General features: G+C 37.1%; 1 protein-coding gene across 1 annotated transcript; it reads left to right on the top strand.

Moving 5' to 3' along the window:
• Positions 1-56: 56 nt before the first annotated feature.
• Positions 57-26,915, top strand: SRP72 (signal recognition particle 72). The gene is made up of 19 exons (XM_070458392.1): positions 57-212; positions 2,048-2,168; positions 4,166-4,289; positions 5,602-5,745; positions 5,825-5,936; positions 7,463-7,494; positions 8,789-8,913; positions 9,008-9,065; positions 12,925-13,056; positions 13,915-14,043; positions 14,968-15,040; positions 16,580-16,644; positions 17,923-18,018; positions 18,903-19,006; positions 19,145-19,222; positions 20,266-20,403; positions 22,618-22,655; positions 24,014-24,173; positions 24,884-26,915. Exons 1-19 carry the CDS (start codon positions 104-106, stop codon positions 25,059-25,061), a joined length of 2,016 nt encoding a protein of 671 aa, XP_070314493.1. The 5' UTR covers positions 57-103; the 3' UTR covers positions 25,062-26,915.
• The last annotated feature ends 1,015 nt before the right edge of the window (positions 26,916-27,930 follow it).

Here is a 27,930-nt window from a genome sequence, read left to right as displayed (position 1 = left end):
CGCTTCGAACTCCGAAACGCTTAGCAACCACCGGCTTCCTTCTCTGCTTTCCCACCTCCGAGATCCTCTTCCGGGGCAGAGGTCGGCTCGCCTCTCCTCCAAGATGGCGAGCGGCGGCAGTGGGGGGGTTTCGGTGCCTGCGCTTTGGAGTGAAGTGAACCGTTATGGCCAGAACGGTGACTTCACGCGCGCTCTCAAAACCGTCAACAAGAGTAAGTGTCGGGGCAGAGCCGGACGGGTGGGAGGATGTAGCCCCCTTGCGACGCGCGCAACCGTCTCCGAGCAGATGCGGGAAAGGGAGACCCCAGCCGCCCGCTAGGGCCGGAACGTCCAGCGGGCGCGGGTCGCAGTCCATTTGTTCTACCCGGCCAGCTCTGGGTCCTGGGTGGCTTAGAGCCACGTGTACTTCCCTCTTTAGCTCCCCCCGCGAGAAGCGAGGGAGGGATTTAAAGAGACCGCAGCTCCCAACGTCTCCTGTAAACTGTTTTTATTTTACTCCGTTGTTTTCACGCCTTATTTCGCAAATACGCCACGTTGCCTGCTTTTCGCTTTCCTTGTAGTGGAGTGATCAAGACAGTATTGCTAAGGGAGCTTTTTCTTTTGGGCCCCAGCGCGGGGGAGGAACCTGCACACGTAATTTGCAAACTAGTGCTGACGAAGTGGAAGCTCTACAGACTCAGGGTAGAGGGAAGGGTTGGATCTGGATGTTAGGCCTGTCATTCCCACCGATAGAATCACTCCAGCGTCCCTAGACAAGAAAAGGTGTGTGTGAAAGCACTAACATTTGAAATAATGTTGCAAAAAAAGAAAGGTGTATTCTGTTTTTTGTCCAGTAACTCTCGTTTTTCGAGTAAACTCTCTTCGATGTGACGTTCAATTCATTATATTCTTTTATCATTTACTACCTAACTGTAATATAGCCATGCTTTTTAATGCTCTCTGTCGTTCTCAGTGCTTTACTGAAGATATTGCCTGTATTTGTTCGGTTTAGAAATGTAATTACCTGGGCAGGATTTGACTGTTCAAAGCAGTAATAACACACCAAGATATACCTGTAACATACAAGTATGAATTTTCAATAATCTATTGCTGAGTTAATGTGAAAAGAAGTGATTGTGCCCACAATGCACTTTTTGTGATTTCACACATTGAGGAAAATAGCTACTAATGAGAATTATTTGATTCTTAAACTTGCTTTGAATTAACTTTGGCCTTTGGCTAGGCCTGCTACCAATATTAATCAGCACTGTAGTATTTTGCAGGCATTCTTTAATCAGCAAGGGCTGTCAGTTTGTTCTCCAATATATATTTTCTTAATTGATAGAAAATACTCTGATTCTTAGACAGAGAGTTGAATTCCTATAGTTGCCCAAAAGCAGAAGTGATCCTAGTCATTTTGACACTGAACAGCACTTTAGCATTGACACTTGGCCAACTGAATTCTTCCTTGTATTTCTTTCTAGTTATATTAGCCGAAAAGGGAAATTTTGAATGGTGTTTGGAACTATTGCCAGCAAAATAAATTGTATATTTTACAGTATACAAACAAACACAATTTATTTATACAGCATATTCTCATGTAATTTTCTTAATAACCTTGTAAAATAGGTAATGCTTTCATACTCATTTTGCAACCAGAAAGTTGACATTTGGCAGTCAAAAGACTTGCCCAAGACCTCAAGGCAGTTAGTGACAAACTTATAATCAAACCTGTCATTTGCTACTAAGTTCTATGTGAACTTTTTTCTTTCCCTGTGAAGTAATGAAATATGTAGGATATAGCATGCGTCCCAAGATGAAAAAGCAATAGAAAAGAGCTTCATTCTTTATTTCACTGTACTTTTTTTTACATGCATCTTGAGAAGCTATGTCACTGGAAAGGCTAACTAGCTCTCCTTATTGTCACTTCTTAACTTAAAGATCAGCCATTTAAAAAATATTTTGACTAATCATTTCTGCTGCAGTAAAATTGGTGTTGTAGCTTCCTTAGGTGGGAATGTGCAAAGCGAATGGATTTAAAAATTGCTTCCCTAAAATTGCTCTCTAGTACTGCAGATCAACAAAGATGACGTTACTGCCCTGCACTGTAAAGTGGTTTGCCTTATCCAGAATGGAAGTTTCAAGGAAGCCTTGAATGTCATCAACACTCACACCAGAGTGTTTGCCAAGTAAGTGATTTAATTAGTTGTTTGTGCACGTTTACCACAGCTGTAACCATTTCCATGTTTCCCCCCATTATTCAGTGATTTTTTTACCTTTTTCCTTCCTTTCCTCTTTTTTCCTCTTGCTTCCCAATGGTGTTTGTGAAACTGAAAGGAGCTGTAGTAACCTCTTTTCTGTCATGCCTTAGGAGCCTTTTCTTTACACCTGTCTTCCCTTTGAAGGGAAGGGAAGAAGAAGGGAAACTCTGGAGGGGCATGGGCCATAAACAAGAGTCATAAGAGTTCTTGAAGGATGTAGGGAGAGCAATTCAGCAAAAGTTTAATTTGAAAAAAGGGGTGGGGGACAGAGGAGGGCAGAACACATAGGGTAGGGATGTGTAAGTCAAGGCCTCTAGGGTGGTTTGGCAGTCTTAGCCTGACCTCTGTGTCTGTCTCCTTTGAGAACTGTTTAGGTGAGTAAGATCTAGGCCAAGATCTTTCAGAGGTCCTTAGCAGTCTTTAGAATATAGAGTAGTTTTCAAATTTGTTACTGTTAATCATTATTTTGGGGTTGCACTGCATCCTGGTTGCTGTGCAAGCTTTCTCTAGCTGCAGCCAGCGGTGACTGCTCTCTGTTGCAGTGTGTGGGCCTTCCCTTGTGTGCTGCCTTCTCTTTTTGCAGAGCACAGGTTGTAAGCACACAGGCTTCAGTGGTTGCAGCCTGCGGGCTCTAGGGTGTGCGGGCCTCAGTAGTTGCAGCGCATGTGGGATCTTGGTTACAGGACTCGGGAGCAGTGAAACCTGTGTCCTCCTGCATTGGCAGGTGGCTTCTTAGGCGCTGCACCACCAGGAAAGTCCAGCAGTCTTTTATTATTTCATTTTTCATTTCATGAAGTATGCACTTAAATTCTGAATTGTTACTGTAATTTCATTTTTCTTTAGTTATGCCTCAGCCCCAAATGAAATGTGTATTGAAATGAAGGTTGTATCATATTTATTCTTTCATGTTTATACGGTGCACAACAGTGTATTATATACTTCCTCTTGTATGAGAAAAGGATATAAGAATTTCTGTGTGTATTTTTGTGTGTTTGCAAAGACAAACACTTGATGCAGAAGCAATGAATAAAAATAGTTGTAGGAGGTGAGGGGAACACAGTAGATTTGAAGAACAGTGGAAGTAAAACCTTTCAGTGTATACCTTTTTGTTTTTTTACTGGGGCCAACTGTGTGTATTACAGATTAAAAAATTTTTTTTAGACTTTACTAAGAATAAAAGGGTAATCAAAGGAAGCCCCAATAAAAGGTATACTGCTTTCCTCTAATTAACATGTTTACACTAAAATTCAGTGTTTTGATTGTGGGTGATTTTGTGAGGAGGGGAAGTTTTCAAATAGTTTTTTGTTAAGTCTAGTGAATAAAGGATATTGCCATCTACTTGATATTGGTTTTTCCTCATGGATTATGGTTGAAACTTCAAAATGAGTTTCATCTGTGACATTAACGTAGATGAATTCTTAAGTCTGTGTGCGTAAGGAGTGGTTTTTGTAGTTGTGTGTTTACCAGTTGTTCGGTTACAAGTGCTGTGCTCTTTGAAGATTTCTAGTTACTTTTTCTTTGCTGATTATTTACTTCTTTAACAAGTTAAAACAGCATTTTGTGACTTATTATTTCATTAATAGATTTAAGAAACTTCTATAACAACCCATTTAAAACAATGTTGAGATTGTCTTTATATCTAAAACAGTTTTTAGCTAATTCAGAATTTCATTCTTATAAATTTGTTTCAAAAGGCCAGTAATTCTAGTAAGAATATCCATGAAAACAAGAGAGCCTAAGGAAATGAATGTAGTATTTTCTATCACTTTTGAGCTGTCTGATTTTAGACAAGTCACTAGCGTTTGTCATCTTATTAATGATTAAATAACTTAATATGTATCGAGTGTGCTTAGAGCAGTATCTGGCTTGTAGCGGGTGCTCTGCGGTGTTAGCTAATAATCACATATTGGTTTTTCCTTTTTCAGTAACTCTCTTTCCTTTGAGAAGGCATACTGTGAGTACAGGCTGAACAGAATTGAGAATGCCTTGAAGACAATAGAAGGCGCCAACCAGCAGACAGACAAATTAAAGGAGCTTTATGGACAAGTGGTAATTACTGCTTTAAACTCCCTGTTTGACAGTTATCCTGAGTGAACGCGATTCTGACTAGAGCAGGGATCGGGGATGAGGAACCCCAGCCCATCCTGATGATCCATTAAACTTGCCACCAAACCAGTTCTTGAGGTTTGAGCATGTTTCCTCTTCTTGATCTTCATATGAGCAACTGCTTATATAGTGTTTTATAAACAAATTACTTCCTCAGCGTAATTGGGAAGTTAAAAACTATCCTATGAAATTTGAACTTTGTAGTTGGAAAGATGAAGGCCAATAAGTTTATACACTATATACTATAGTTTTGAAGTAGTCTTTATAGTTTTTAACTGGTATTTTATTCTAAGTGTAAAATGAAGAAAATCATGATGAATAAGAATTTGGATGAATTCAGATAGTTCATGAAATCTCTGGAAATACCTTATTTTCAAAGAGTTTTGAGACATACAAATAAGCCTAATGTAAAGTAGTGTTACTTATGATAAGAAAACAGAAATGTTATATTAGAACTAGCAAAACCCTCTTAAAATTTTTTAAAATGTCAGTTTAGGGCAAATAATGTTGAATTATCTATTGTCCCTAAAAGGTAGTGTTAGTTTAACAAAGAAAAATTTGGGTGCATTTATGGATTATAGGTCCATAAAACACTTTTCATGTAAGCTGGGTTAGTTTAGGGTGAATGCCTGCATTTTGGTATTGATAAAGGGTACCCATCTTTGCATACGTGATAGACTAATTGACCCAGATTGGCAGTTCTCACTGCCCTTTGAGAACAACTTGAATAGAATAAACAAGAATTATATTGTGTATACTTGATACTACCTAATACAATAGTTGGTTTCTGGGAAAGGGAAATGAAGATGAAGTATAATGAACCCCTAGAAATGGTAAGCCCTTTTGTTAACATCTAATTTTGTTCCTGTTTACTAGGGCTTAGTAATCTTCTGGAAAATTTTTTTTTATTGTTGAGTCAGATTTAGGTAGCAAGGTTGATTTCTGCAGAATGATTTTCTTTCACAGCGCACTTAGACACTTACCTAATCTCAAGATGGGAGTTGATACAATGGCTTTTCTCACTGGATCATGCCTACAAATATGCAGTATAGTAGAGATTCATTGCAAGTAACTTTGGGGAAGTATTAGTAGCATGCAGAACTAATTGAAAAATTGTAAAGGAAAAACAGTTAATTTCCCACATTATGTTGAATTAGGTTTCTTATATAACAGTTCCAAAAAGGGATTATATGGGGTCAGGGATATAACACAATACTTGTCTTCTCTGATTTTTGATCTGCTATTTATCTCTTAGTTATACCGGTTAGAACGCTATGATGAATGCCTGGCTGTATATAGAGATCTTGTCCGAAACTCCCAAGATGATTATGATGAGGAGAGAAAAACAAATCTTTCAGCCGTTGTTGCAGCTCAAAGCAACTGGGAAAAAGTGGTTCCAGTGAGTATCTCTGTAGACGCATACAGCCATGAAACGTTGTTCCTGTCTGGTGTTTGACTGGTGTTTTGCTCTGTGGCAGGAGAACTTGGGTCTGCAAGAAGGCACGCACGAGCTGTGCTACAATACTGCGTGCGCTCTCATAGGACAAGGCCAGCTGAGCCAGGCAATGAGAATTCTGCAAAAAGCTGAAGGTTGGACACTTGTTAAAATTATGTGTAAACATAACATGCATATAACTTTGCAAAGTATTTCCAAAACCTACATTTGATTTCTGGTATGTTTTTAAGTAGAAATTATTGATGCAGTGGAAGTTTCTCAGACTCCATCTAGCCCTTCTCTTGGGATCCTGACTGTGTCTCTCTCATGGTCTCTTATCCTTAAACCAGTCTTCTTGTCCATATTCAACCACGCCAAACCTTAAGTTTGAGTAGTAGGTTTTTGAACAAGTTGCTGTAAATGGTAAATGCAAGTTAACAGAGTTAATAAACATTTGGTAAATGTTATCATTATTATTGATATTAAGTACACAAGTATAGTAACAGTATGGTATGCCTGTGTGTGTGCCTCAGTATACACTACATTTGTTCATTGATAACACTATTTAAGCACGTTTTCACTCCACTTAGTATGTTTCCATATACAGTACCTATATACTTGAAAGCTGTTAATTGAGAGAAAAAGAAACTAATTTATTAGAGAACTTATGACTGGTCTCAACTCCTGAAATATTTTGACTTACTTCTGCATACATATTTCTTGGAAGCTATGAAAGTGATGTAGAACTGCAGTGAATTATAGGAAGGAAAAAAAGATGAAACAGGGTCTGGTTTATTAATACTGATGGTTAAAATAAGGGCCAAGGTTAGAGCACCATGAGGCAAAAACTATGTGTAAGAATTATGATTTCTGGATCATACCTAGATTGAAGTGATATGGAGGACACCCTCATACATAGTTTGAGGTTTGAATGTAAAAGTAATAGAGGCTTTGCAGTGGGCAGTTTGAGGCAGTGTAGCAGATTTTGAAATTTGCATACCCTTTGATCTAAGAATTTCATTTCCAGAAATTTAAGGAAAAACTGGATACCTTCATATATATATATATGTATGAATGTTCATAAGAACAAAAATTAAGAAACATGCATTTCTGTCCTATTAGAGGACTAGCTAGTTTTGTTATAACCATAGAGTAGATAACCATAGAATAGAATAACCATGTGGTCATTAACAGTATTCATGTTAAAAATGAAAATGTAGATGTATCTGTGTTATAAAGATGTCCATAGTATATTAATGGGGGAAGGGAGGTTTCAAACTAGTAGAATATCCCACTTTCATTTAAAAATGCAACTGTGTATTTACATTAAAAACAATAGCTGAAATGCTAAAGAGTAGTTACTTCTGGGTGGCAGGAGTATTGGCCTTATACATTTCTATAACTGATTTTTTGCAGTCAGCATTTGTTACATTTATAGATTTTAAATTCCCTTAAAATTTTTTTTCACAGGGATTACAAGTGAAAGAAAATGCCAAAGAGCAAGAATAATCAAGGATTAATATTTATGTAATATGTTTGATGTTAATGATAAATCTCAAATGTGCTTGTTATCAAAATTATCTTAAATCTTCTGCCTAAGAATTTTGTTTTTGCTTGTTGGAACATGAAAGAAATGAGAGTTACCCAGCAATGTTAATTTTAAAAACATTTTTTCCTATAGATCTCTGCCGCCGTTCATTTTCAGAAGACTCTGTAAGTATTCCACTGTGGTTAAGCCCAGATATTATACTGTGGCTAATATAAATTTGTAGTAGACTTCTTTGTAGTATTTACTGACTTTTTGAAATGACGCTGATTCATTAAATAGGAATCACAGAAACCCTCTGGGATCTTATTTGATGGAATAAAATCAACAAAAACCCTTATTTGATGGAATCTCTTAGGGTGAGAAATTATAATACAAAATTTTTATATGCCTTATGCATTTCATTTTATTTTTTTTGCATTTCATTTAAAATTCATATGAATATAAATTCATTCTCCTGTTTTAGATGTAGGGCTCAGGTCTTTGAGTAAGGGTCTATTTGTGGGAATTCCAGGCATATTTCTTACAGAATTCTATACTCATGATCTCCAGGGGTTTTTTTAAGTGTAATAGTATTTTAAAGATAGTCGTGAATTACTTTCATTACAGAATTGTTTTTTCACTGATCTCTTACTGTTTGCTTGCTCATACCTAATTAGATAGTAATTTTCTTTAGGAACTTACTTTGTCAAATATTTCTGAGCATTCAGCATAGTTAATCATTGAAGCCAGTCTCTTTTCTCACTCATAGTTCGTGTCTTACTATAATACTTAAGTTTTATTATTTTCTTATCAAACATAATGGCATAATGTAATTGGAAGCAAATGCGTCTGACACGCCTGGTAAACATATTCTTACCAGGTGAGAGTAGGAATGCCAAATATGGCAAAAAAAGAGCAGCCTCCTAGCCTTGAGGATTCACTGTGTGTGGGCATCAGTCAGCTTCTCCAAAGGAATGGAAAATATAGATTAGTCTGGGGTATCAGTTAAGAGACTTGCTACTTTAATTACAGAGTTAGTTTCAGCTCTTGAAGTTCTTTACAAGTGATAATTACTAGTTAAAATTTTGTAATCTTTGGACTAGAATCATATTAGATTTAAGAGTAAAGCATTCTGAAAATGTGTTTCTATGAGAAAATTGTTTATAGAGTTCAGGGGTATTGTTGTAAAAGGTTAAACATGCATGCTAGTTTTTACTGTTTTTTAATTCTTAGGTTTTAAAGAATAGAAATGATCAATGAATAGTATTCCTGAACTTATTACCATGTTCTTCCAGAACCTTTCTTTTTGTCATTCTCATTTAAGCTTCCCTGTTTTGATGGCAATTCCTAAATTTAACAAACTGACTCTATAGGAAAATTCCTGAAAATTATATATTTTCTTTTGGTTTATATAGTCTTTTGAATATGTGGATCAATTTGGAGAACTTATGGGGGAAAATTTTTTCTTACTTTGCTTAGGATGGGACTGAAGAAGACCCCCAGGCAGAACTGGCCATCATTCATGGGCAGATGGCCTATATTCTGCAGCTTCAGGGTCGTACAGAGGAGGCTTTGCAACTTTACAACCAGATAATAAAATTAAAGTAAGTGAATTATGAAAATGAAGTGTCTTTTATAGGGGGTAAGGTTTCTTTTTAAAGGTATCTTCTTTTTTGACTGTTACTTTTTTGTTCACAGACCAACAGATGTGGCATTGCTAGCCGTGATTGCAAATAACATCATTACAATTAACAAGGTATGGACTATCCATGGTTTCCCCACACTTATATCTTAACACTAGAAGCATATTACCCCAGCCTTGTTCTAGGACAGGTTTTTCCATGACGAAGTCCAATTGCAGCAAAATCACAGTGAGTGAGTGATTCAGTGAAAGTCACTCAGTCATGTCCTACTCTTTGTGACCCCATGGACTGTACAGTCTATGGAATTCTCCAGGCCAGAATACTGGTGTGGGTAGCCTTTCCCTTCTGCAGGTGATCTTCCCAATGCAGGGATTGAACCCAGGTCTCCCGCATTGCAGGTGGATTCCTTAACAGCTGAGCCACGAGGAAAGCCCAGGAATACTGGAGTGGGTAGCCTGTCCCTTCTCCAGTGGATCTTCCTGACCCTGGAATCGAACAGGGATCTCCTGCGTTGCAGTTGGATTCTTTACCAACTGAGCTATCAGGGAAGCCCAAAAATCACAGTGGAGAGTGTTATTTAACTCTCATAATGATTCTTCAAGGTTTGTTCAAATAATAGAACTATTTTGTAGCTATATACACTGGACTTTAAAATCTTACCTTTTCCCATTACTTATTAGAATTATCATATTCTATATGATTATATTATTATGTCAATATAGCTATATTATTTCCCTTATTCTCATTATATGGAGAATATTTGTTAGAGAAGTAAATTGTTTAGACTCTGATTCCTTCATCTAGTATGTCTGAATGCGAGTTTTCTGTGGATAGTTTTTGTCTTTCTAGGGCTTTTGTCTTGAGGGAGAAGAGCCGTGGGCAGGTTTTCTCCTTCTCCACCACCCTCCTCAATCCAAGCCCTGAATAAAATATTACAAGCGTGTGTATAAACAATCCTAATGAGTACTGTGTGAGTCAGAATAAACACCTGTTGGAACATTGTTTTAATGGGAAGATATTTCAAGTTCAAATTTGAAATTCAAGTCAATAGAAAATTAGAAAAGTAACAGTTTCTTTTGGTAGGCTGTGTGATTTTCCAAGTGCCAGCTTATTTCATCCTCACAGTTATCTCTTTAGGTGGTAGTACTTGTCTCCAATTTATAGAAGTATGATCTGAGGCTAAAAGGAGCTAAATGACTTGTATAAGATCACAGCCAATAAGAGGTAGAACTTGGATTCACATTCTAGTCTGACTCCAAAGTGCTGTCCTTCTAGCCATGAATGGTATCTCTCACCTCATTTGGCAGAGATTCAGAGGGTTCACAGATGTGGGATAGTGGCATTGAAAGGTAATAATTACAGGATGTTGCAGGCCATTGTCATGATGTAGGTTTCCGGAAAGTGATGCTGGCATTTGATTCTTAGCAGCAAGATCTACCTGCTTATGTTCATGAACAATTTGAAATGCTAGTGAGGACAAATTGTTTTTAACTGATATATAAATAGTGGGGAGGAGTGTGTGTGAAGTGCTAAATATCTCAGTCTGTTAGATTCGTGCAAAAGTAATTACGGTTTCAGACCCTGAATTTTAAATCCTTGTGACTAGGCTCAAACACATCTTTATAGGAAACATTACAGTCAACACATTTTTGCCAACGAGAAATAAGTTTGTTTATTCCTAGAGCATAAAAATTCATGCTTTGGGATTTGATGAATTCTTGGAAAGCATTTTCTGCATCCTGCTTGCTGGTTGTGGAAGTGTTTTCCTGCAAAAAGTGGTCGAGATTTTTGAAGAAGTGGTAGTCAGTTGGCAAGAGGTCAGATGAATATGATGGATGAGGCAAAACTTTGTAGCCCAATTCGTTCAACTTTGAAAGCATTGGTTGTACAATGTGTGGTCAGGCATTAACACGGAGGAGAACTGAGCCCTTTCTGTTGACCAGTGCTGGCTGCAGGCATTGCAGATTTCGATGCATCTCATCAGTTTGCTCCACATACTTCTCAGATGTAATGGTTTCACTTGGATTCAGAGAGCTGTAGTGGATCACACCAGAAGCAGACCACCAAACAGTGGTTGTGACCTTTTTTTGGGTGTAAGTTTGACTTTGGGAAGTGCTTGGTGCTTCTTGGTCCAGCCACTGAGCTGGTCATTGCTGATTGTTGTATAAAATCCACTTTTCATTATATGTCACAATCGGAGAAATACTTTGTTGCTGTGTAGAATAAGAGAAAACAACACTTCAAAGTGACAATTTTTTTGATTTTCAGTGAGCTCATGAGGCCCCCACTAATTGAGATTTTCCACCTTTTCAGTTTGCTTCAAATGCCAAATAACCGTGGAATTGTTGGCATTGAGTTCTTGGGCAACTTCTTGTGCAGTTGTAAGTGTGTCAGCTTCATTGATCCTCTCGTTTGGTCGTTGTCAGCCTCCAATGGCCTGCCACTGTGCTCCTCATCTTCAAGACTCTCGTCTCCTTTGCAAAACTTCTTGAACCACCACTGTGCACTGGATGTTTATTAGCAGTCCTGGGCCGAATGTGTTGTCGGTGTAGCGAGTTGTCTCTGCTGCTCTGTGACTCATTTTGAACTTGAATAAGAAAATTGCTCAAATTTGCCTTTTGTCTACCATCATTTCTATAGTCTAAAGTACATATGAAATAAACAGCAAGTAATAATTCATTAGCAAAAACTATAAAGCAAGAAATGTGCATTAAAATGATGTGTAACATAACTATATTTATTTAAGGGTTTATTCAGTATCAAATAGCAAAGTTCAATAATACAAAACCAAAATTACTTTTGCACCAACCTAATAAGTATATTTGTATACTGAATTTTTCTTCAGTCAACATTTCTGAATTTTTCTTCAGTATATTGCTGAATCCATTAGGTAATGCAAAATAAATATGAACCATGGTCTTAATCATTATGTAGTATTAAAAATCTCATTCTAGTATTGAAAAAAATTGTGCACATTTAAATTTCTAGTCAGGTACTTTGTAACTGTGGTATTTGGTGAGAAAAAAGATCTCTGAGTTGGCTAATTTGAGCAGAGCCTTGAAGGAGAGATATGATTTGAAGGCTAAGCATTTCCCATGCCTAAGCATATGCAAATAACTTTTGAGGGGACAGTGAGGGAGCAAAAGATACATACACGCTGGCTAAGTTTCAAAAAAGGCTAGATTTATTGATGATCAAGGTGTAGGAGTCCTCAGAAAATATAAAATTTTATTAAGTGCCGTGATGGCAGAGTTGAAGAGAAATCTGGCAGTGGCATGCATGGTGAATTTAAGTATTAAAATAGTGACATAAGAGTACCTACTAGAAATATGGTTTCTTAAGGATTTATATGTTTCTTGCTGTATGTTTAAAATAATTTAACATTGGATTGAAGCTTCACACTCAAAAAGTAAAATTTATTTTAGATTTCTTCTTTGCCTCCTTTTAGCCTTTAGTAGAAAGCCTGGTTTTAAAAGCACAGTGATAACACATATTTGCAAATAAATATTTAACAAAGCTAGGATGCTATGCTAGTAGACACTCAGATGTCTGGTTGTCCTTCTTAGGGTGCCGCGTGACTTAGTTCCTTCCATTCTTACACCATTTCATTTGTTTATGTATGACATTGTGTCAAAGAGGAGTAAGTTAGGTTACTCATCAGTCATCTAAGTTCTTAAGATAGTTTGTAGAAATTACAAATTTCAGTATCTTTGTAGTCCTAATTTTCATTGTAAGATTTGTGCAGTCCCTCTGTACTTTTCATTAAAAAGCTAAAAACAGTCAGTTAATAGTGGAAAGATAAAACCAAGAACCCAAGCCAAATATATATGCATCATAGTAGCATAGGCACCCCAACCAGGTATATTATCTTCCAAGCTCTCTTGTTGTGTTAACATAAAATAAGGCCTTGGAGTGTTGAAAGAGTTGAAGTCTAAGATTGCTATTAATGATGAGTGAACTTTTCTTTGTCAGGACCAAAATGTCTTTGACTCCAAGAAGAAGGTGAAGTTAACCAATGCAGAAGGAGTGGAGTTTAAGCTTTCTAAGAAACAACTGCAAGCTATAGAATTCAACAAAGCTTTACTTGCTATGTACACAAATCAGGTAGGTAACAGAATTCTGGTCCCCCTGACTAAACCTTTTGAAATACGGTACGTGATCCATAATGGGTGTATCAGTCCAGTCTGTATTTTCATTTCTTGTCTTTAATTCATGTATACTTCAGAATGTCATGTATCATAGATTTTAACTGTTAAATAAGTAATTGACCCAATTCTTTGTAAAGGTGTGCAGTTGGTGGCTTCTAAGAAGAAAACACTGTTCACAGCTGTAAATGAGATAATTTTCTCATTACCTTATTTCTAATTATTTCTGAATTAAAGGAAAAAAGCAAAGGTGCTAGTGATGAGTATAAATTTAAGAGCCATCTTTCATTATAGTTTGTGCATAATCATCTGAGCTATAAATGAGGTCGATTCTAACTCTCATGTGTGTAAATTCTAGTTAAGTTCTGATTTTGTACTCTTCTGGAGCAGGCTTTCAGTGGACTGAGCGGCAGTAACATTTTCACTATTTAGAACTGAGTCATATTGTTCTTATATACTTCAGCAGGAAATACCTGTACATTTTGTTGCTTTGAAGCAAGGGTGACACTTAATACGTGTGTGCATTTAAACAAAATTCTGAAATTTAAGCATCCACAGGAATATTTAGGACTTATTTTTCTTAAATGCTTTAAAAACCTGTAGTTTATATTCAGTAAATGGACATCTTTTTTTAATAAGAAGAAATTGAGGCTACTGTAAACCACCTCTCTCGCCCTAAGTGGTTCTTCACCTATGATTTTGTTTCAACTGATTTCCTTCCACCTCCCCTATGCTTCTTTTCCCTTTGGTCATTGACTTAATGTTTGATTTAATTAACCAGCTTATGATGGGTGGGGTGTGAAATACTGTTTTTCAGGCAGAACAGTGTCGCAAAATATCTGCCAGCTTACAGTCACAGAGTCCTGAGCGTCTCCTTCCTGTGCTAATCCAAGCTGCCCAGCTCTGCCGTGAGAAGCAGCACACGAAAGCAATAGAGCTGCTGCAGGTAAAAGAACTGAGCTTTTCCTGAGCTGTCAGACGGCTGCAGCCTTGTTTCATTTTCCTCATGTTAAAATAATGTAAGCCTTATACATTTCATGGGAAAATGATTAAGTATTGATAATATACCACTAGATACATGCCAGCATGTCACTTTAATTAATTCCGGCCTGCAGCTTTCTTTATATAAGTTTGCATTAGTAAATGTTTGCCATAAACTCTGAAGAATACTTTTTATTTGGAGATCAACTTAACAGTAGTTAATGATTTGTTAATGGAGAAGGAAATGTCAACCCACTCCAGCATTCTTGCCTGGAGAATCCCATGGACAAAGGAGCCCGGTGGGCTACAGTCCATGGGGTTGCACAGAGTCGGACACGACTGAGCGGCTGACACACACAGACAATGGTTTGTTTTAGGTTAAAAATACCAGTAACGTATTCTCTAGTTAAAGCCCCGATCCAGAGCACCAGTTACAGAGATACTGACTTGATTTTCAATTAACTAGAATGAAGTGTTAAATCACATTGAATTTCCTGAGAGCAGACCACATTGGAAAGTTGGACAGTGTAAAATTAGGACCATCTTCAGGGGAAATGTTGCTGAACAGGGATAAGGAGTAAGGAGTCATATATATATATTTTTTTAGTATCTTAAAAAAAATATGTGTAGTAATCTTATTATTATTTTTCTCTTGGTGACTTCTTAGAAACTTGATATTATTGCACGTAATAATTTTGAAGCCAGGAGCATAATTTTGAAGCCAAGTGGGTATCGAATAAAATTTTTTCAGATTTAAACATTTTTTCTGAAACCAGAAATTTAATATTTTAAAACTAGATTTAAAATTTTAATAAGGCTGAAATAAGCAGTTAGAATATGTATGCTTAATTTTGTAAATTAATGTGATTTCTTCCCCCCAACTATTTAGGACTATTCAGATCAGCATCCAGAAAATGCTGCTGAAATTAAGCTGACCATGGCACAGCTGAAAATTTCCCAAGGTAGCCGTGATTATTTCACCATGATCAACATAATCATGTTAACAGAAATATATGGTTGGAATGATTCTGAAGTAGTTGTAGACTATGTGATTTTTAAAATTTTTGCATCATAGTGAAGCATAATGCTGTTCCAAATACAAAGCTAGATTGTACAAGCTCCAGATGTAGTAGTGAGTTTAGTAGGCCTTTTCTTGGGTTAATTCCTAAATTGTTAGACTGTTTCTCCAACTATGCCTTGAAAGTCTGTAGAAGCAAAGAATTCGTCTGTTCTACATACTTAAATTTCCCGGATATGTATGTCTCGCGTAGAAATGCTTGTGTCTGTCACGTGGTAGTGTTTGTATGAAGTAAGTGTGACTTTGCAACCTAGTTTTCAAAATTTCTTATTTAGTCCTTTATTCTTCTTTTATACTTTATAACCCATATCTTTGGTAGAAAAGAGGCAAGGAAATTTAATGAGAACTTAACATTTTTTTTGAATCTTAAAACTAGTAGTTTTTTTGTTTATGATTTTGAATCAGTGTTGGGTGAGTGTCTAGAGCTGTGTTGTCTCTATTTGGTAGCCACTATCCATGTTTAAGTTTAAAATTAGACAAAGTTTAAAATTAGGTTCCTCAGTTGTGTTGACCACATTTCATAAGTTTTGTACCCAGCATGTGGCTGGTTGGACTGCACAGATGGAGGATGTTTCCGTCATCACAGACAATTCTGGCAGACTGCTGTCAGACAGCTCTGGTGTCAGCCATAAACCAGGAGGTGTATTCTCAAGGGGGGTGAAGATTGGTTTGGTGGAAGCAGAGGATTGAAAAAAACCTTTTGGATATTATGATGGCTAGAATGAAAATTTCATGGATAGAGGGGATGGGAGTTGGCAAATGTCTAAAAAGGCTTCTTAGTGGGGTAATAATAATGAAAACCAAGTTGAGACCAGCTTCCCTTTTCTCAAATTTCTTATCTTAATCTTTTGTTTCTTTTTCCTTTTCCCACTTCTCTTTTTTCTTTTTCTTGCTTTCCTCTTTAATCTTCTTTTCTCACCTAGTTTTCAGTTTATTTTTGTGAGGATAATTTATCATACTAATTACTGAGAGTGAGTGTGTCATGGTTTTTGTTTTGTGGAAAGTTTAACTTACTGAGGTTTGCAATGAATAGAAAACTAGTGTTTCAACATTGTAGGACTACTGTCCATTGCACTCATACCTACAGTAACAGTTTCAAGGCCTTTAAGGAAGGACTCCTACCTTTTAAGTTACCCTCTGAAAAGAGAGAAATAGAATTCAACAGGCTGAGAGTTGGGAGACTTTTCAGATAGCAGTGTGTCATTAACTTTGTGGGCGTGAGCAAAGTATGTTGTTTCTTTAGGATTTAATTTCCTTTGTTGGCAAAACTGAGTAAATATTGATAGAATACATTATTTTCAAGGTCCCAAAGCTTGAGTATTTAGAGATGTTCGAAAATATGACTCTTAAATTTTCTGTTTTCTTTTTTTCTCCATGAGATGCTTTCTTCAATTGATGCTGATTTTGTTTTTGTTCTCTTAAGGTAATATTTCCAAAGCATGTTTGATATTGAGAAGCATAGAGGAATTAAAGCATAAACCAGGCATGGTGAGTTTATAACTAAAATATTTTAAGACTGAAAAAGTAATGGAATTAATATAAGTTCACGGGTGTATTTGATATTTCTTTGTTTTCACTTTAATTTCTGCCTTTTTTCTTTTTTAATTTCTGCCTTTTTTATATATATTCATAATATAGAAGTAGTATTTAAAATAATAGCTTTCTGGTATAAATTTAATTTCATTTTATGCTTTGCTTTAGCATTGATTTTTTATTAAGTCAAATGTGTCAGGAACCATTTAGGCCTTGTATTACCACTGAAAGCCAGCCTTAAATAATCTAAGACCATATATAGGGCATTTCTTAGCCTATTATTTTATCATGTCTTCAGTTTTGATTTCTTTTGAGCTAAAACAGTTTGGTAATAGTGACCAACAGATTTAGGTGTTAGTTCTCTGATTATTCAAGCATCACAGTTTTAGATCACTAGTATAGCTGTGAACACATCTGTTTCAAAGTAAAGACTAATTCTGTGGTGGTGGTATGTGCATTTATTATAAAGGGACTGTTTCATTCTCCAGCACAGCTTGTTTACAGTAAACAAGTAAATGTATAATAGTATTATAATAGTGTTTTCTCTTAAAGAATCTTACTTTAAGACTGGACTGTGATTACTTCATGTTAGCATCAAATATAATATGTGGCTGAAAATAATCTTTAACATCTGCAGGATGTTTTGTTTCTATTATCTTGTTTCTAATTAGTCTAGCCAGAGGCTTATTAATTCTGTTGATTTTTCCCAATGATACAGCTTTTTGTTTGTGCTTCCTTTTTGTCCTCATCTCCTATTGCTGCTTCCCCTTTCACTCCGCTCCAGCTTCACAAGCCTCCTTGCTGTCCCTCCAGCACACTAGGCAAGCTTTCGCTGGTTTTATAAGGCTTATCATGGGAGTTTAGCCATGCTAGTGCATTTATCTCCGTGATCATGTCTTGAATGTCCTGGCAATGTCTTATACTATATAAACTAATTTTGTAAGTGCTTGTTATCAACTTCTGTATTTACCTTGTTGTGGACTGGTAACAAACCATTTGTCAACTGGCCTTAGAGGAGGTGTTTTTTTTGTAGGTAACCACCTTTGTATTTGGAAAGCCCTGTGTTCTTGATGTTTCTAGTTACGTGCTAGCAATTTTTACAATGGATTGGGTACTAGCAGAGAGCCTAGCAACCTTTATTTGCTGTTTCTTTAATGTTACTAGTTTTCAAAAAGTTTATTCTGAGAGAGATGGAGGAATTCTGTTCGCTCATTTATGCCTTTGGCTGGGCAGGTGTCTGCATTAGTGACAATGTACAGCCATGAGGAGGATATTGACGGTGCCATCGAAGTCTTTACACAGGCCATCCAGTGGTATCAAAGCCACCAGGTAAGTAAATGGGGTAACGTTATAAGGGTGCATTTTTGCATAAGAATAAAAAGTTTTAGTAGTGATTTCATACTTAAGGCAAATTGAAACATTTCAACTCAGTGTTTAAAAAGTGGAACGCTATTAGACTGTCATTCAGTTTTTGAGTATAGCAGGTCCAAATAAAGTTATTAGAAGTAAGAAATGGCTGTAAAATAAAAAATTTTTTTAAAAGCACAGTTATATTTTCTGAAGCTCCTTCCTGAGTATATGTATGTGTGTTTGTGTGTGTAATCTCAAGAAATAAGAATAATAATTGTACATGACTGCATATAAGAGAGCTCATCTTTAGTGGCTCTCTAGGGTAGGAGAGCCGCTAAAGTAGAGCCCATGGATGGTAGTAATTGATAGAACTGCAGTACATGGAATGATTGTGTATCTCTAATAGGAACAGCTTTGTTTTCTCCAGGATGGGTCTCTGCATAGGCAGTATCTAACTTATACACACAGGTGACATGAATACTGTTAGCAGTGTTAGCAGTGAAGAGAGATCAGTGTTCTAGGAAGTATTATGTTAAATTAATGTTTGAGAACTATAATGAAAAACTTTTAAGATTTGATTATGCCGTAATACTTATAGTTGTAGACAAGACAGTTTAGATGGAGATGGATTGTATCCCGAATTCTTAAATCGGTCTTCACTTGTACTAATTTATCTGTCCCACTGCACGTGTGTGTGTGTGTGTGTGTGTGTGTGTGTGTGTGTGTTGTTTCATGCATTCAATAAAACTTAAGATGATAAATTTAATGGATAGGTCCATTTTAAAGATCTAGTGAATAAAATTTCATTGACTTAATAGATATGTAGCTTAAATTTTTTTCTTCTTTCTTTATTGAACCTATAGCCCAAATCTACTGCTCATTTGTCCTTGATAAGGGAAGCTGCAAACTTCAAACTCAAATATGGGCGGAAGAAGGAGGCAATTAGTGACCTAGAACAGCTATGGAAGTAAGTTTTGAAGGGTGGAAGTGTAGAAATCCAAGTTTTATTGCTCTTATTTGACATGTGGGAGTTACTTTGCTTGTTTATATTATTTTCTCCAGTTTTATGGACTGTTCAGTGACTTTTTCTTATTTCTTCTTTTAGACAAAATCCCAAAGATATTCACACCCTGGCGCAGCTTATTTCTGCTTACTCACTTGTAGATCCTGAGAAGGCAAAAGCGTATCCTTTTGATTGTTCCAGACCTCTCTCAAGTAGTGCACCAGATCTCTTCCCTTACCTGTTTTGACCAAGGCCTTTTTGTTACAAATTTCAACAAACAAAACCCCTCTTCTAACTAGTAAAAGCAAAAATGAGAATTTATCGATCACTGTGACCTAAAAATACAGTGATATTCAAATAGGATACAGTTTGATCCATAAGCAAAAATGCAGTCAACAAGATGCAGCTTATATCTCTCCAGATTCAAGTAGAGTAGGAAAAAAAAAAAGAAAAAGCATATTTTATTGGGTGGTTGCACATGATTCTGAGGTATCGTTCTGATTAATGCTCTTAGTTCACTTGCCCATCTCAGTTACTGATGTAAGAGAGGGTTTAGTGCCCTGATTGGCTGAGTTTGGGCCGTGTCTGTTACTTCAGTAAGGGTGTGGTCCCAAAACCAACGTGGGATGGTGGGTGCTGAGCAGCTGCAAGTCTAAACCTTTGCAGTGAGCAGATCTGTTTTATTTTATTTTTTTTTTTTCATTTATTTTTATTAGTTGGAGGCTAATTACTTTACATCATTGCAGTGGTTTTTCTCATACATTGAAATGAATTAGCCATGGATTTACATGTATTCCCCATCCCGGTCCCCCCTCCCACCTCCCTCTCCACCCGATCCCTCTGGCTCTTCCCAGTGCACCAGGCCCGAGCACTTGTCTCAGGCACCCAACCTGGGCTGGTGATCTGTTTCACCCTAGATAATATACATGTTTTATAAGCATGATAACTATTTTGGAACAGAGTTTTTATTAAGCCACCACTTTGAAGTACATTACCATGTTAAGGAATAGATGATTATAACTCCTTTCCCAAGTTCTTTCACAATATAGTACCTTTAATTGACCTTATGATCTGCTGACTTATTATTCTATAGAAGACTTAATGTTTTTTTGATGAAGGGAACCCAACAAAAAGACTGTTTTCCTATTGGCATAGATACATTGGCAAAATATAAATGTATATATATATATTGTCTTCCTGAACGAACTCTTGTTCTGTCACAGTCTTAGTAAACACTTGCCCTCATCGGATAGTATGTCTCTAAAAGTAGATGTTGAGGCTCTTGAAAATTCTCCTGGTGCTACGTATGTTCGGAAGAAGGGTGGAAAAGTTGCTGGAGACAGTCAACCAAAGGAGCAAGGGTAATGTTTTTTATTATAATATTTATTAATGGCAACTTTAAGTTATATGAAGGATAAAAAATACATTCTTATAAAAATTCCATGTGAATAAAGTTTAAGTCCCTTTTGTTTCCTTTTTCCTTTGCTGTGCCCAGCTTTTTGTCCTTGTTACCCGTTCCCCTTCCCCACCCAGAATTTACCTCTAGTACTAATTTAGTGTGCATACATCCAGATCTTTTTCTTTGTGTTTACACATAAAACTGATCTAGGAATACTTTTGGATTGGATTCTTTTCTGTTTTTTTATAGAAACGGGATTATATTGTATTTAACTGTTTCTGAACTTCCTTTAATAAGTCTTAGAGATTTTTCCATGTTCTCAATGTAGACATATTTTATTCTTTTTGTGCATAGTACTGGACCTTCCCTGGTGGCTCAGAGAGTAAAGAATTTGCCTGCAATGCAGGAGACCCAGTTTCAGTCCTTGGGTTAGGATGATCCCCTGAAGAAGGGGATGGCTGCTCACCCCAGTGTTCTTGCCTGGAGAATTCCATGGACAGAGGAGCCTGGCAGGCTACAGTTCACAGGGTCACAGAGAGTCAGACATGACTGAGCGACTAACACATGCATAGTATTCCATAGGCTAGATGTGCCCGACCTAACGTTTATTTACCTGTGGGTTATTGATGTACATTTAGTACATCATTTAGAATTCTAAACCAAAGTTCAGATGAGGTTCATTTTGCTGATTTGGAGGAAACATTAGGCAGCTTCAGTAATTTATAAGAAGTCAAATTCCGATTCTTGCCTTGTTCCCATGCATTATCATCTCAAAATAGCAGAGGCCTGCTAAATAAAATGTTCCCTTAAGGTTCTGTTTTTGACTCAGGATAAATAGAGACTGGAAGAGATACACCACTTTCCCGATTTTGTGACTTTCATAAATTTTCAGTCTTTTCTCCTTTTTTGAATGGCTTAAATTCCGATTTTTCATAACTTAAGAAAATATGTATCAGCAACAGTATATGATTGGCCTCATTATGAGCCCTGTACTTGTTCCTTTTTAACTTAAAAGTTAAATAAGAAATTGGAGTGTCAGTGATAATAGTTTCAAATTTCGTTTAATCATTGTCCTAATTTCAAGCCTTATCAAGAACTCCAAAATAATGAATTCAAACCAGATCTTGGGGGATTTTCATATAATGCCTATTTAAATATTTTCAGGTTGTTTTTTTTTTTTTTTTTTCAAAACAGGGCTGGGTAATTAGTAAGAACATGCAGTTTTTTATAGTCCTTTAATCTTCTTTGTCTTTTCCCTTAGACAGTTACTAAGATGTTCATTGACTCAGTTTCAGCACAGTATTTTCACTAGGCATTATTAATGCTTTTTTTTGTACTTTATGTTGACTTTTTGATACAAAGGTTTAATTTCTTTTGAAGTTATATTGTGTTGCCGACAGAAAATAAATCATTGTCCTTGCCCTCAAAAGAACTTCAGTCTAGAAGAAAGAAAGAAGCAGCAGCTGAAAATAAAGGTTGCATGTGCTGTCATATGCAGGCATAGAGGAGTACACCAGAGGAAATAGTCCCTCCGGGGACACGGGGATTCAGGGAAGGCTTCATGGAGGAGGTGACTGTGTTGACTCTAGAGGAAGATGAGGATGAGATAGGCAAAATGTGAGCAATAGCAAAGAAGTGAGAAATGCAGAGACTCTTTGGGAAATTGCAGATAATGGTTGTGGAGTATAATTTGTAGAGAGACAAATCCCTGTCTGCCCTTTTCCCACCCAAGGCCACAACTGATGTTAACTTACCTTGCATATCCTCCCAGAAATATTCTTTGCTTGTGTGGTACTTGTGCATATTCTTCTGGCAAAGATTTTAGATTACCTGTTTACTAGTTCTGCCGAATATAAAGTGATTTACCACAGAACTGTAGATTTTTGTGCTTGCACAAATTTCTTTTTACATAGATTTAATACATGCCAGTGTAAATTATATCTCTTCTGTGAAAACAGTTGTCACCCATTTTCTAAACCACCTTCCAAAAACTACAGTATTTGAAGCTTGATTAAATTTAACCTGAATAAATATCCACATTGTTTCATTAGCTTTGGTGTGGTGACACCAAATCTTAAACTCCTTTATGATAAATTACCTAGCTCAGTCTTTTGCACATGCTTAATGCTCTGTAATTATTTTATCACAGTGATAATGATTTTTCTTCTCTTTGTAGACAGGGAGATTTGAAAAAAAAGAAGAAAAAAAAGAAGGGTAAGGCTTTTTTTTTTAATCTTTAGATTAAAAAAGCTATAAAATATAAGCTTAAGGTTAGCCTTACATAGAAATCTTCAGATATAAATAAACTTGTCCTCTCATATCTTTGAAACTGAGTTTTGACTTGACTATGGCTAACATTTATTTAAATTTCTAACTTTAAAGAATCCAGTTCTGAAGTTTGCCTGAATTCAAATTGTTGCTCTAGTAACATTGCTCCTTTGCTGTGACCGTGAACAGGTTCTTAACATAGCTTCCTGAGTTTTTCATCTGTAAGATGATACATGATAGTATACACCTCACAGGATTAAATAAGATACCGCGTGTAAAAAGCTCTTAGAACAGTGCCCGACACACAGTAAGCTCTTATACAGTAGAGTGCCTTTGGCTACAAGTACCATAGAACTCCATCAAACTGGTGTAAGAAAATTGACTGTTTATGAAACTGACAGTGTCGAGGAAGGTTAGCATTGAGGTTGATTAGCCAGTAGTCGTTACCTTTCTGTTCTCCTGTGCTGTACATAAAGCTGAACCGTATTAGGGTAATCAGATGTTTGTTGGAAGCAGGGCCACACACGTGCTATCCAGAGGACGGAGGGAGCCTCCCTGAATCTGGCGCATCTTCCCCGTTAGCCCAGCTGGGGCAGCATGGGTCCCGTCCAGTCCCGGTGCTGCCGGTTAGACTGCTTTCCCCAGGGGCTGTGCCCGTGCGCACCAGTATACACCTTCTGCAGTATCGTTTGTCGCCCAGTCTCACCGGCACTGGGTGTTCTTCTTCGTAGAATATTTTATCCTTGAAATTTTTTTCTTTTTTTTGGCTATACTGCATAGCCTGTGGGATCTCAGTTCCTTGAACATGACCCAGAATCCTAACCACACCAGGGAAGTCCCGTGTCCTTTTTATTTTTAATCAGGGAGGTCAGGCATCTTTTACATGGTTAATGACTTTTATTTCTCCAGGCTTACTCTAATTACAGCTATGCCCATTTTCTGTATATGATTTACCTATTGATTATCAAAAACTAATTCTATATTAAGGACATTAATTCAGTTACATAGTATTCAAATGTTTTCTTATTTTGTTTCTTTTGAAAGTATCTTTTACTAAATGAGAATTAAAATTTTTTTTTATACAGATACACCTATGAGATATTAGGGCTTCTGAATTTTGTGTTATGCTTAGAAATAAGGCCTCTTCTGCTACTAGATTATATAAATAAAACTTTTCTCAGATAAAAAGTTTATTATTTCAGTTTTAATGTTTAGTCCCAAGTTTGGACACAGTGTTTAAACAAACTATCTCGAAAACATTATGCACAGATCTCTCATTTCTTTATCAATTAATTGTTATACAGGAAAACTGCCTAAGAATTATGACCCAAAAGTGACCCCAGATCCAGAAAGATGGTTACCAATGCGTGAACGCTCCTACTACCGAGGAAGGAAGAAGGGTAAAAAGAAGGATCAGATTGGAAAAGGGACCCAGGGAGCAACTGCAGGAGGTTCCTCTGAACTGTAAGTCACTGCTCCCCGGTTGAGCATAAGTTGCTTCTTTCTGAGATCGACTCAAGGTCATTAGTAAGAAATTTTTTAAATATATTTTCAGTATGAGAGTTATAGTCCAATAGCCTTTAAAGAATGTTTTATAATATGGTTATGTAGAGGAGAGAAACTGTGTTGCTTCTGGTTTGGTTGTATTGTAAATACTAGGATTGTAGGATTGTATTGCAAATATTGGGATTATAGTACGTTCAAAAAGAAACTCAGTACACTGAGTAATTCAAGTAACTAAATATCTAGATAAACAGAAATAATGTGACTAGAAGGCAGAATTTAAAATGTTACTAAATGAGTTTATTTCTACATGGTAGGATTATAGATCATTAAAAGGTTTTTTCCTAATCTTTCTAAAATTTGACATGTACCATCTATTAAATTTTAAAATTAAAAAGCAGTAAAAATGGTATTCAAGGAAAAATGGACAGGGAGTTGAGGAACACAGCTGAAAAGAAAACGTGTGTGGGGACTTCCCCATGGTCCAGTGGTTAAGGCTCCACGCTTCCACTGCAGGGAGCACGGGCTCAACCCCTGAGCAGGGAAGCGAGATCTCGCATGCCGTGTGGCACAGCCAAAAGAAAGAGAAAATACATGCGGGAGATTGTGAGGGGTGGTTTCCTTTGTTGAGTGTATGAATGACCAACACTTTGCTGATCTGATGATTTCAGGGATGCCAGTAAAACTGTGAGCAGCCCGCCCACCTCGCCAAGACCTGGCAGTGGAGCCACAGCGTCCACATCTACAAGTAACATCATACCCCCACGACACCAGAAACCCGCTGGGGCTCCAGCAACAAAAAAGAAACAGCAACAGAAAAAGAAGAAAGGTGGGAAAGGTGGCTGGTGATTAGAACATTCTTGTTGCAGGCCATTTTTAAACTAGCCTCAGTGACACAAGGAACGTAAATAAAGGTAACACAGCAAGAAGCACAGAGCTGCTCCCTCTCCCATCCCTACATTTTCATGAAATTGTTTTGTTGTGCATCAAACAGAAAAGCATCTTCCTTCAAACTCTGCCTATTCAGACGGCCTACTAGTACCACCTTGCTTCGCACAGATGATGAGGATGCAGAACAGTTGGGCATTTAACCCACCTTGATATCCATTGTATCCTTTCTCTTTATGTGCTGATCTGGTATTGTTTTCAGTTTCAGAAACAAGGCATGTTACCCAATGTTTCCTAGGATATAAACAGAAGCTACTTCTGTTTCAACTAGAGTCCAAAGATACTTGTTCCTTCAAGTCCCATTTTATGTCTTAGGAAGCCTTAGGAGACTGAAAGTGGAGTCTTCTGAGCATTCCAAATATCTGCTTAGAAAGAGCATGTAATAAAAGGGACCTTATTAATACACTGGTGTTTTCACTTCACTACATGAGTGGCCACAAAAAAACTAAATTAAATGTCTTGATTATTCTGACTGTAAATTCTGTCATGTGATATTGGAATATGGGCTACTAAATATATGTGGTAATGAAAAGTATGTGTATGTATATACATATATACACACACAGATATAAAGTAGGACTTCTTTATGCCCCCATGTCATTTTTAAATTATAAAATTATGCTAATTTAGCACTATCGAAGATATCAAGAGAAATACATCAATGTTGCAAGAAGTTGACACTTAAAGACGCAGTGTTCTGAGGTCAGATGGATTTGGACCCTCTTGGTCAGAAAGATTTAAATGGCCCCTATCGAGCATGAACATTGACTTCCAACACAGAGAGGCAATCAGTGCCAGAGTTGAGGAGTAGGCAGTATTAAAGCTTAAAAGAACTGTTTGGCCCAATTAATAGATTTCAAACGACTCCTCTTTCTAGTTGCAGGGTATGACCATTCACACCCTTCTCAAAGTAATGAAAGTCAGTCCGTGTTATCAGTATCACTTTGTTCTTGCCTTGCTTACAGGTCACTTTCTTACTAAACAGGTGTGAGGCAGACACACCGGCATGCCTACCCAAGTTAGTGTTCATTTTATGCTGCCCAGGATAGCATTCAGTTTAGACTTAATGAGTATTTCCTGTGATCATAGCGCTCTGTCCTTGTTAATGAAGTGCTGCTGTGTTTAAACGTACCTTCTAAAACTTCACAGGGTTTTTGAAAGTTTTTCCTCCTTTTCCAGAGTAAGAAATGTGGTGCTGCCTTTCTGTTTATCATAATCTGTGGTGGCATCAAGAGACCCTGTTCTATGAATGATTTACTATGGCATTATACTTTCTGAGCTCTCAGAATAGTCTTTTGGTAAGAGTGACAGATATTTATTCCTTCTGAATATAGAGCCCACTACAACAATAATTGTTAGTAAGTTTATGATTTTAGGATTCTGTTAAATTTCTGTAGTGAAGGATAATCAATTCTTAGGTTACAGAATTTTGGTGAAATTTATCAATGAAAATTTTGACCCAAGGCACAACAGAAATTTTCAGTTCTCTATTTAGTCATTGTAACTGCTAGTTGTTGTTATCATGAATGAGTACTAAGCAACTGGAACCTCAGTTCAAATAAATTGTCATTGTCAAATGAAGTGTAAACACCTATGTTAACTTCCTAGTAATTATTTCTTCTTTTGGATAGGTCTTTAACTCATGACATATATACTTTGTGTATATGTGTGTGTGTGTGTGTACATTTATAAAAAACCAATATGGATACATCCATTCACTGTGGCACATTTTAAAATAAAAGAATGTAGCAGTGAGTATGGATTGGATTAAGATGTTTGGGGGTATTGGCATTTTGCAGAGGCATCCTGCTAGTACATCTAAGAATTTTTTTAACTGAGCATCTAAAATTAGCTCTTGCCCCTTCTTGCAAAGCCAGAAAGTTAAACTAAGGTATTGAGAGAACAAAGTTTTCACTGAAAATTCATCATGTGGATACCTGTACATAACCAAATGGAAGAGTAAACGTTTTTTAAGTTTTGGCTTTTGAGGGGGAAAAAAAGCTGACACCTTTATTGCCTTTAAAGAAGGGGTTCTTCTCTCAGGAGCTCTGTTGGGTAGGCTTCCCGCTAGGCAGATGGCTTAGGGGATGGCACTTCCAAGACCACTTCGGAAACTGCTAACCTTAAAAACAACTTAAGAACTGTTGCATCACTCAAGCTTTCTGAAACCTGTTTATTCATTTCTTTTAAACCTGTTCGAAACTTGGATCTGATGAAGGAAAGTCCCCTTACCACTTTAAGTTGGTTTTGTTAGGTTGTGGACCATACTAAAGAGTGTGGTTGAACAAAATAGTAAAAAGGACCATCCCTATACTTCTCACACCATCTTTGCAGAGCCCCGTGGCTCTTCTGATTTACTAGTTTATTCCATCGTTGGGAACCACAGTTTTCTTTAGTTGTGGTTTTAATGCCTGGTTTTACCAGTAGCTGTGATCCTGGCAGACTAATCTCCAGAGCGATTTTTTTTAAGCGAAATAAGGGAACCAATCACATTCCTTTTTCCTTAAGCCTCCTGGATAGCGGCTTTAGACGTAGCTGGTGGACTTAAACAGAACGGGTGAGGAGGGGGGAGATATCCAACTTCACCCTCCAGACTTGTCATTAACGAGGGGAAGGCGGGAAAGCCTGGGGCTCTCAGGACTCGGGTGCCTTCTCCAGCATTCTGATCAGAGGAGACACATGGGCTGGGAGGAGGCCGAGGAAGTGAGAGGCTGAGATGGGTGGGCGAGAAACGCCTTTCTGAGACACCCTACCCAGCCCGAGTGCATCT

Source organism: Odocoileus virginianus, chromosome 29 (genome assembly GCF_023699985.2).
Source record: "Odocoileus virginianus isolate 20LAN1187 ecotype Illinois chromosome 29, Ovbor_1.2, whole genome shotgun sequence".
Taxonomy (NCBI): domain Eukaryota; kingdom Metazoa; phylum Chordata; class Mammalia; order Artiodactyla; family Cervidae; genus Odocoileus; species Odocoileus virginianus.
This window is presented reverse-complemented; position numbering and strand designations above follow the sequence as displayed.

What these genes read in the sequence shown, in the direction of transcription:
- SRP72 (XM_070458392.1), top strand. Translation starts at nt 104, where the DNA reads ATGGCGAGCGGCGGCAGTGGGGGGGTTTCGGTGCCTGCGCTTTGGAGT. An exon ending in AATTCTGCAAAAAGCTGAAG is followed by an intron (nt 5,937 to 7,462) that starts GTTGGACACTTG and finishes TTTTTCCTATAG; the next exon opens with ATCTCTGCCGCCGTTCATTT. An exon ending in ACATCATTACAATTAACAAG is followed by an intron (nt 9,066 to 12,924) that starts GTATGGACTATC and finishes TTTCTTTGTCAG; the next exon opens with GACCAAAATGTCTTTGACTC.